The following is an 11,142-nucleotide window of genomic DNA, read 5'->3' as shown; positions in this document are numbered from 1 at the left end:
GTATAAGAGCCATAATGAAGATTATACCAAGATCATAATTCCAACTGTCCAATCAACTGCGCATCAGATTTCATTAAGATCAACTATGTTTCAATCCCGAATTATTTAGAGCCGGCTATATAAATCTTTTATATCTATTTTGGCCTATTCAAGTTCATTCATAAACCTTCTGTATCTGTTTTGCTCTATTCAAGTCCATAGTGTGTGTCTAGGTGTTTCAAACGTTCCGTCAACCTATTGCAACCCTTTTACTTTATCCAGGCATGCGACAAATTAAGGACAAATTATGAATTGTACAGAAAAGATAATAAATGACTTGAAGAGAGACTTGAATTTGCTTTGAATCAATATCCTATGCTACCTGTAATTATATACAGATTACAAATGTGCAAAGAGAAAGCTTAAAAATCAAAACTTTTTGCAGCTAAAAAATCAAAACTTTTTGTGTAATATGACTAATAAAGGAGAGGAAGAGGATGGTGTAGGAGGAAAAGAAATAGGGGATGATGACATATGACAAGTGCATTTTGGATCATGTATTGCCATCTTTCGTTGGAAATCTAGTTTACTACAGAAGACACAATACCTCCCAAGAGATGCTTCAGCTTCGAACTCGTCCTCATCTTCAGTGTCATCTGGGGTCTCATCTTCAAAGTGTTCCACTGCCACAACCTTCCCAAAGTCATATCTGGTGTAAGTGAACCCGAATCTTGGAAACACCTGTCTAAGCATTCTCTCCAATTGTTCGTCGCAGTATTTTCTCCCTTGCTTGTAAAACAACAGAGGTGCAATGGAGATTGCTGCACCTACTCCATATCCCACGCCCGTGAAGATGAATTGCCAATCATAAGAGTCATCTTGAGAAGTTGGTGGTGGTGTCAAATCTGCACCATTGCTTTCGCAACTGTTGTTGAGAGGGAACCCGCATAGGCCTCTGTTTCCTTTAAAGGAAATTGCTGAGAATGTTTGAAACTGAGTACTCGATGGGATTCTTCCAAACAATTTGTTGAATGACAAGTTCAGAACTGATAGGAACGTGAGATTTGCAAGCTCTGCAGGGATATCACCAGACAGCTGGTTCTGAGACAGGTCTAATGATCCAAGCATATGTAGCTTCCCAATTGATTTTGGAATTGGTCCCACAAGTGCATTGTGTGACAGGTTCAGGACATAAAGTGAGCTAAGATCACCGACTGTATCTGGAATCACTCCTTGAAATTTATTTGAAGAGAAATCAATAGATGTGAAGACCCTGAGAATCTTCACAAGCTCCATCTCCATCCCTTTTATGGTTATTGTCACTGTGTCCTGATAGTATAAGTTACTTAGTTGGAAGAACCTAAATTGGATGTGGCGTCCTGACTCCATGTAATCATCTTCAACCATCATTCCTCTCCAATTTGAAAAGCATTCTGCGTTCAACATACCAGTGAAGTTGTTGGAAGCTATATCTATGATCTGGAGATTTTGCCAGCTATTTCCTGTTGGATCACACTCAAGACTTCCAGTGAATAGATTGGAGCGCAAGACTAGGACTCTCAGACTGTATGAGTTACTCAACATGCACGGGAAACTGTCAACTAGTCTGTTATTTCCAACATTCAGGACCTCCAGCAACTCGCAGTTGGCCAGCGACTTCGGCAGCTTCCCTTCTAAGCTATTCCTACTGAGGTCTAAAGTTTTTAGAGCACAATGAATTGGAAATGGATTTGGAATAACACCATTGAGTCTATTATTCCCTAGATTCAGCACTCCAAGAGTTGTATTATTTTCCAGTAGGCATGGTGGTATTGTTCCACTCAAGGCATTGCAAGACAAATCAAGAACTTGAAGGTAGCTAGCCTTGCATATGGATTCAGGAATTCTTCCGGTGAGTTCATTATTTGCTACTGAGAAAAAGGAAGCAAGAGCAAGAAAATCACCAATATCTCGTGGGATGGAATTGCTGAAATTATTGTTCGAGTAGTCCACAAAGATGGCAGAAGAAGGTGGAATTGGTAGGTCACCTTTTATACGGTTGGAATGCAAGTCAAAGACTACAAGATTGCTGGGAACATTGTATGGCTGTTCCACGGACTCCAGCTGATTAAAGGAAAGATTCAGGTGAGCGAGAGCTCCATCACCAATTCCCCAAATCCAATTTGGTATTGCCCCCCGTATTTGGTTGTCAGAAAGGTCTAAGTGGATCATCCTTGACTGATTTTGAAGATCAGGAAACTTCTGCAACCAACAAGAAGCTAGTTTCAATATGCTCAACTGGGGAAAAGTAAACGAGGTTGAATTGCTGCTACTTGTATCAATGGTCAAGTTATTGTAAGAAAGCTCTAGTCTTGTAAGGTTACTGAACTTCCCAATCAGATCAAGTGGCACTGTCCCACTAAAGAAGTTCGAAAAAAGTGAGAGGACCTTAAGCCTCTTAACTTCAAATATGGACATGGGAATCGATCCATTCAGATTGTTGTTGCTCAAATCAATAGTATCCAGCAGAGAGGAGGATGCATTGCGAAATTCTTTGACTTGGCCAACAAATTGATTGCCGTTAAGAAAAAGCTGCTGCAAGGAGGGGAGCTCAAAGATATATGCAGGAAGGATCCCGTTGAGCAAGTTGTTCCCTAGATTTATGTAGACAAGCTCTGAGAGTCCTTCAAAATGATCTGAAGACAAGTGACCAATTAGACCATTATGAGAAAGGTCTAAGTAGCGGAGTTTCTTGGACCGTTGGAAATATGGGATAGAACCAGTGAAATTGTTGGAGGAGAAATCTAAATAAACAAGATTGGTAAGGTTTGCTATTGTGGAAGGTATTGATCCACTGAAACTGCAATTTGAGAGCTCTAACCTGGACAAGTTATGAAGGTTTGAAATGGATTCTGGTAATGAACTAGAAACGTTGGTGTAGCTTAGTATTATCGTCCTCAAAGATCCATGTAGTGGAAAATTTGGAATTCTGCCACTAAGCAACTTATTATTTGTCAAGGCTAAAGTCTCTAGAGCTTGTACCTGAAAGATCTTTTCAGGAAATACTCCCTGAAGATTACAAGAACCGAGGGTCAATGTAGTCAAGTTTGTGAAATTGGCAAAATATTCAGGAACTGTGGTAGAGAGATTATTCTGGTCAAGATGGGTGATAGAAAGAAATCGAAGCTTGGAAAGTGATTCATCAATGGGGCCTGAAATTCGGCAAGTACGCAAGCTCAAGACTGTCAAGTTAGGCAAATATGAAGATAAAGATTGACACCACTCACTCTTCTGAGCTGAAAGATCAACACCATCAAGGTAAAGCTCTCTAAGCTCTGTTGAATTCTCAATGAACTGTTTCAAATTGGGATTCTCTAGTTTTAGAGGGTGAATTCCAGGGAAAAGAGTTGAGAGATCAAGAGTAACTAGCCTTGTTAATCTTGATAACATCATAGGAATTTGGCCAACAAAACCGGCATTCGATAAATTCAGGTACTTCAAGTTCGTTAAGTTGTCTATACCAACTGGTATTCCAACATTGAACCTGTTGTAAGCCAAATTTAGCTTCTCAAGATACTGAAGACTGAAAAGAGCACTTGAATTCTCAATTCCACCAGAAATTGCCTCATTATCCAATTCCAAGTTAATCACATTACCAGAGCTATCACATGTCACCCCATCCCATTTGCAACAATCACTTGTGTTCTTATTCCAACGTGCCAATTTGTTTGACCAATTAGAGTCATATTGTAGGCTGCCCTTCAACTGCAGCAACAATGATTTTTGATCATCAAGACATTGAGAGGAAACCAAGAAAATCTCATTACCTGATAAGATTTGCCAAAAGGGTATCAAGAAAAACCACAGAAAGTGTATAATTCTCATTGCATATAACTTTTATAGACTCCCATAAGACTGGAAAATGAAGTCTTGATAGAATTATAACCCATCAAACTTCTTTTTTTCCACTTTGTAAGTTCACCCTGATTCACGTTCTGACTAAAGTAAAGGAGAAGATAGAAAACAGAGTAATTGCAGGGAAGTTTGAAGAAGAGAAAAGAAGAAGAAATGATGCGAGAAATGGTCAGATGGAAAATAGAACTACTGGTTGTGTATTGTTTTCTTTTTCTACGCGTTTTTATGTCGGCTTATTTCTTTATTGTTTGGATGACTTTGACGCTACTGATATCTTATTTGTCTATGTTGAATAAATTAATCATAACCTTGACCTTTTGCATTTGTTTGAATTTATGATTGGGTATTTTCAATAACAACTTATTCCCGTTGATGTTTACGCCAAATTAATATGTAAATTATGTGTTTTGATCACAAATCTTTATCTTTTTAATCATAACTAATATTAGTGTACGCGCGCTGCGCGTATTTCCCGTCTCGTGTGTATAATTGTTGTAAGAAAATTACATAAATAATATTTTAAAAATTTTGTGTTCATTATAAAATAAAAATATTAAGCTCCTGAAATTACTAAATTGTAGATCCTATATAGCTAACTCAATCAAAAAAAATATTAAGATTCGTATTTAAATGTTCGGCATTTGAATAATTTTACATGCTTGTGTACTTTCCTTGAATGAACTTTTATGTCTTCTCTTTAGTGCTGATCTCGTGAAAACTATTGCTCATCACGATAAGCATCCTAAATGCTACGTATATAAATTTATTTTCAATTGGTAAAATTTATATAAAGTAAAATATTAGTTGATTTCAAAGTCTTAAATATTAGGACTCCTACCTAGTTTAATAAAATTTAATGAGTAAAATTTTAGTTGATTCTAAAGTTGTAAATATTATAAAAGTAACTTATATAGGGTAAAAAAATAAAAGGAAAAAATTAATAGTAGATAATCTAAAAAAATAGAAAAGAACGGAGATTTATAGATAAGGTTGTATATGTCGTATTGTCTAAGCACATAATAATCTTTAAAATATTAAACATTAGAAAAAATAATATATAAGGTATTATAGTTATGATACATAATTCAAATAAGAAAAAAGATTTAAAGGTAAAATTCTAATCGATTTGAAATCATAAATATTAAGAGTACTTCCTATATGGTTCAAATAAAAAAAGATTTAGTAACCAAACTTTTAGGTGATTTCAAAGTCCTAAAAATTAGGAAAATAATTAAATGACTATTTTGTCTAGTGTGAAATCAAATTTTAGATGGTATAAAAGGCGAAAAACATTTCGCTAATGCCTTCGTGCTTTTAATATAGTATAGATAGATAAATTAATAATATATATAATTATTTTAATTTTTAAATATTAATATTACAATGCGTGGAATAATTTAAACATCGAATACGACTAAGTATTTAGCAATTAGTTTCTACGCTGGGAGTGGGGTAGGCTATTTTCCATTGTAGTCTCTCACATGCAATTTCATTGACCCCTCTCCCTCTCTTTGTTAAAATAGTCATAGGTGAAATTTCCATGAATCTCTTTTTCTCCCCCCTCCCCCCCACACCCCCCTCCCCCCTTTTTTTCCCTTTCGTCCTCTTAATCTTTTTTTTTCCTTTCTCTTTTTTCAGCTTTGTCTATTTTGCTATTTTATTGTTATTATTGACGAGTCGTCACTAATGGAGGCCGAGCATTAAGGTTGTAGGTTAGGGAAAGTTGTGAATATTTCTATAGCACAATAGAGTGAGACTAACCAGTTAGGAGTTAGACTAAGAATGTCATTGGTCGTCTATTGATGCAGGGTTTTACCTGCTAGTTTTACTATACCAGCCATCTATTTCGTATTTCGTATTCTGTATTCCATATCTCTTATATTGCTGTTATTTTATTATGTATTTTTATGGTACTAATATATCGGCTCCTGTTGCTTTTTTGAGCCGAAGGTCTCCTGGAAACAGCCTCTCTACCCTTCCGGGTAGGGGTAAGGTCTGCGTACATATTACCCTCCCCAGACCCCACTTGTGGGATTATACTGGGTTGTTGTTGTTGTTGTTGTTGTTGTTGTATTGACGAGTCGTCGCTGTTTCTTTTTATCTTTTCTTGAGCTCTTTGGAAACAATATCTACCTTCTCAAGGTAATGATAAGGTTTGTGTATACATTATCCTTCCCAAACCCCACTTGTAAAATTTACACTAAATTTGTTATTGTTGTTATTGTTGCCTCTTAATCTCTCTTTTGCTTATAAATCAACAACCCAAAGTAAAGTAGGTTAGCCTAAAAGTCTTAAGGTTCGTCGGATTATTGGGATTGTGAAAATACCTCCTATAAGAAATTCATTGTTATTTTAATTTTTGTTTGGTTGCATTTTTTATTTTTGATGTAAATAACACCGAATATAATTTTGTATCAAATTCAATATGGGATAACAATCCAAAAATTAGTTATTCCTAGATTAAACAAGTAAGATGTCACCCTTCAGCCAGTTAAAAATAGAAATTAAAGTTTATCCAATTTATCTAGTTTAAAATTGAGGATATGTTTAGATTATACATTGTATATCTCATTTGTAATGCAAGAACCAAACAAATCATAAATACTAAAATTTCCAGAGATTATTAATTTCAATAGTATAATTTCGGTATTATAATCATTTTATCCACTGCTTGCGTACGTTCTCTAGCAAAAATGATTATTTTGTCCAATAATGAATTTCCATTTTCCTTTTTTTTGACTAAGGGGTAAAATACAGAAAATTAGTAAGTAACAAGTCAAAATAATTGGTAGACAAATGTAGAAATTTTAAACTTAAGCGAATGGGATTAGCTTCTAACTGGGACTACTATGAAAAAGTGTAACTTGTTTGTATAATATTATATTCGTTTTTCCCCTTTTGATAACAAAATAATAATAGTATAAAAGATTAAATTGAAAAAAGCAGGAAAATTATAATAAGTATATATATATATATAAGGAAACGGACAGGAGAGATCGGAAGTCATTGAAACAATTACAGAAGATTTGTTAGTAGAAAATACATATTAAAAATAAAAAGTGAAACTACATTTGCAAATCCATTTCTGTAGAAGAAGCAATTGCCAGTCCGCCAGCCATCTTCTTTAGAAAATTCTGGTCAACTATATGGACTTAAAAAATGTTTCCATGCAAAATATTTCTTGTCAGTTCTGAATTGTCAAAAGTGAATTATATAAATAAAGATTTAAAGTTACGTATATGGATCGTTTAACAAATCAATTATATATAGCAAATTATTCATCCTCATTTCATCTCTAGGTTTAATGTTTTATACTTTTTCATGTAAGAAATTTCTACACTATTAAGTAACTTAATTAAAGGGAATAATAGCATTACAGACGTACATACAAAGTATTTTGTGCTTAAGCACCCATTGTTTTGACCCCAACACCGTATTTTTATATAGGAAATTAGTATTATTATAAGAAAAAACTGAGTGAGTACCCCTTTGTGATTAGTAGCAATTATAAATTACAGGTGATTGTCTATAGCAAATATGTTCCATCAATTGGTGGATCTGAAAAATAATATGGTCAGCAATTGCCTAAACTACTTTAATACAGAGTTAATGCATACTTTAATTTAAAGTTTTTCTGGTTTGTTTTATAACCACATCACTATATTCAGTTACCTGCCGTGGACTTTTAAATAACTTGTTATTGTGTAGACAAATTTCACGTCGCTACCATATATATATATAGAACTTGAGTTGTTAAATAAGTTATAAACTTAATTATTTCGGGAAAAAAAATGCTAGCTACCAAAGTGGGAAATGATAATCACAAACACTTCGTCCACATCCGTTGCAATTTAATTATGTTGTTAGCTGAGATAAATTGAATAAGTCCACTTATTATTATAATTATAATTATAAACTATATATGTTTGATTGGATTCTAACTAACTTACAATATTTGATTAAATAACTATATATTATAATTATAGACTAAAAGTACAAATTGTGTTCTACCAAACATGCTCCGAGAGAGTTCTAAGGAAAAAATTGAATTTGATAGGTGTGGTAGAGAATGGGTTGTTATGATTTTGAGCAAAATTCTCGCTACTAGAAATCTGCCAAAAACCGATCAAGAAAAGTCGATTATGGCCAATTACCGACCAAAACGTAGCTAAATACGCTTGGACGGTATTTTGATGGTCGTTTTAATATACCGATCAACGTTGGTCGGAATTTACCGACCAATGTTGGTCGGTATATTAAATTCAAAAAAAAAAATATATTGCAAAAAAAACCGATCAAAGTTGGTCGGTATTTTAATTATGTAATCAAAAGATTCACCATTTGGGAATCGAACCGAGGTGTGTACTGTGGCAAGATACTATTCTACCACTAGACCATTGGTGCATTTTGTTTTAAGATTGTCCTTTTTATTTATTTATACTCTTTAACTGTATTTTCGCACGAAAATAACCGACCAAAGTTGGTCGGTTTTATTAAAAAATAAAATTACCGACCAAAGTTTGGTCGATTTTTTTAATATTACTTTTATTTATTTTAATTGAAAAACCGATAAAAGTTGGTCGGTTTCTTGAAAAATAAATTTCGCGGGACTCAAAAATAGTTTCCCGCATTTTTGCGCCAAAGAAACCGACCAAAGTTGGTCGGTTTCGTAAAAAAAAAAAAATTCAAAAAACCGACCGCCGAATTTCTAGTAGTGTCTTGAAATGATCTTTTTTCTTTCTTGAAATGATCTTAATTTAAACTTCCTACATCATTTGGTCATTAGTTTAACAAACTAGCTATTTGCAGGTTTTTTTATGTGAACAAACTTTCTGCTTACCTAATTAAGCAGAAGAACTTAATTGGGTAACACTAGTTATGAGGAGGTCATTAAATCGAAATAATATTATAATTTGAATTGATTTCATATTTCTCATCGAACTGTCTTACACAAACTGATAAAAACAAACCAAAAATGTAAAAGTAAAAGGTGGGTTTTTCGATCTGTCTAAGTTTTGGTAGATAGAGTTATCTAATAGATACAATAATAACAACATACCCAGTAAAATCCCACTAATAGGGTCTGAGGAGAGTAGAGTGTACGCAGACCTTACTCCTATCCCGGAAAGGGTAGAAAGACTGTTTCCCGGAAACTCTCGGCTCGATAAGAGTTATCTGATAGATATTTCTGATAATAGAAGTTTTTCAAATAGCCATGGTGCCGCAAACTGATTCGAGCACCATCATTACAGGAAAAAAAAAACGTAAAAAAATGTACTCTATGAATTACAAATACAATTTTTTTTTTAAAAAGTACAAAATAAAAATACCGTTTACTGTGTCTTTCTATTGAGCCATTAATTATAGGACCGCACTGCCAATGAAAACCTACTACATTAATTTTTAAGGCAGTAATCATATATTTGAGAGGAATCATTAGGTTTAGTTTTTTTTTTTTTTTTGACTTGGTTTCTCTTTTTCAATATTTAAATCCTACTCTAAATTTTAAAAGAAAACTAATGGAAGGTTCAACTGATATTCTTAAATTACTTCTTTTACGTTAAATTTATCTTTTCGTACGTAGTCCCTATGACATAACTTCAAAAATAGATTGACGTAGAGAAAAATGGAAAACTGTGACAGGCTTTAACTTTCTTTATTGTAAATTAATTTTATTAATTAATATTAATGAAACTGGAGAACTACCAGCGAGAATAAACGCAAAAGACTACTACTTGTTTTTCTTTTTTCCAATTGAAGAAGCGTTTGTTGTCACCAAAATACTTTTTAAAATTTTAAAATTTAAACAGGTATTTTTTGGAAATGAGAGATTGTAGTATTTTTTGGTGATGCGAAAATAATTTTTGTAAAACAAAAATATTTTTCTGTATTTGGTTGGTGAGTGAAACTATTTTCAAAAAAGGTATATTAGAAATTAATAACAACATAAATAAATCAAAGAGTATTTTAATGAAACTTAATAAAAATAATAATAATGTCTAATTGTTAGCTGGAACAAGTACAAGTGAGGGGAAGTCATTTTTTTCTTTTGATTGACGAAAATGTTTTCCGATACAAAAACATGTTCCGGTAACCAAATACAAATAATGACTTCTTTATCTAAAACATCTTCCTAAAATAACTTAACTTTCGTCCTATCAAATATGTTTGTTGAAATTAAAAAGGTAGAATATGAGGACAGAGTTTAAATCATGAGAAAAATGAACCAACCAGAAGAATCAAAGCAACTTGTTCAAAGGGTTGCCTCACCTTTCATGATGAAACGACAAGATAGTATCACCATTTTGACTAATAAGGTCCTCCGATCATATGCGGATCCAAAATTTCAATAAGATGGGTACACTTCTCCTAAGAAATAGAATCCAGAATTTATAGTTGACTAGTTATCAGTTCACATTTAGCTCGAATTCGTTGACTTGCAATCTAGCCCAAGTATGTCAGGTTCCCTATCTGGTCCTTGACAGTAAATTTGTTAGATCATCAAAACATAAGGCAAAGACATTGAAAATCCATCACTCATTCCTCCAATTTCAAATTAGGTTTGTTGAGTTAACTTCACAATATTCGTCCACGTCCAATACTAAATGCAGCGGTTGAACGACCGCATCGAAATTATTTCCTTTCATTTCTGTGGACGAACCAAATTGGTCAATGCGCCTGCCTTCATGTTTTCTTCTCTCGGAATATGTATAATTGACCAATCCCTGAATCGGGAAAATAATACTTGAACCTTATTCAATTATTGTATCATATGCTCCTCCTTGGTGTCGAAAATTTCATACACCTAGTTCACTACCATCTGGGAGTCGCACTTTATTTCTATTGCCCCGGAGCCTAGTCCCAGGGCTAGTTCAAGTCCTGCAACCAAACCCTCATACTTGACTTCATTATTAGTGAATGGCACATTTCTAATGGTTTGTCTTAGGGTTTCTCCCGAAGGAGTGATTAAAAATATCCCGAGATCGAACCCTTTTATTTTGGAAGCTCCATCCGTAAACAAGGTCTAAACACCTGATACCATCCCTGATACCAACATTGCTTCTTTAGAAGCTAAAAGAATTAATCATGGACTAAAGTCAGCCACGAAATCGGTTAAAACTTGTGACTTAATCGCAGTCATGGTCTTATATTCAATGTCGAATTCACCAACTTTGACTGCCCATTTGGCCAAACAACTCGATAATTCAGTATTATGAAGGACATTCCTCAAGAGAAAAGTTGTCACAACGGCTATAGGATGACATTGAA

General features: G+C 33.8%; 1 protein-coding gene across 1 annotated transcript; it reads right to left on the bottom strand.

Annotated features, from left to right (window-relative positions):
* Nucleotides 1-325: 325 nt before the first annotated feature.
* Nucleotides 326-4,114, bottom strand: LOC107779348 (receptor-like protein 6). The gene has a single exon (XM_016599752.2). The coding sequence runs from the start codon at nucleotides 3,841-3,843 to the stop codon at nucleotides 433-435; it is 3,411 nt and encodes a 1,136-aa protein (XP_016455238.1). The 5' UTR covers nucleotides 3,844-4,114; the 3' UTR covers nucleotides 326-432.
* Nucleotides 4,115-11,142: the final 7,028 nt, after the last annotated feature.

This window comes from Nicotiana tabacum, chromosome 10, assembly GCF_000715075.1.
Source record: "Nicotiana tabacum cultivar K326 chromosome 10, ASM71507v2, whole genome shotgun sequence".
In the NCBI taxonomy this organism is placed as follows: Eukaryota; Viridiplantae; Streptophyta; class Magnoliopsida; order Solanales; family Solanaceae; genus Nicotiana; species Nicotiana tabacum.
This window is presented reverse-complemented; position numbering and strand designations above follow the sequence as displayed.

Coding starts and splice junctions, on each gene's coding strand:
- LOC107779348 (XM_016599752.2), bottom strand. CDS start 3,843: ATGAGAATTATACACTTTCTGTGGTTTTTCTTGATACCCTTTTGGCAA.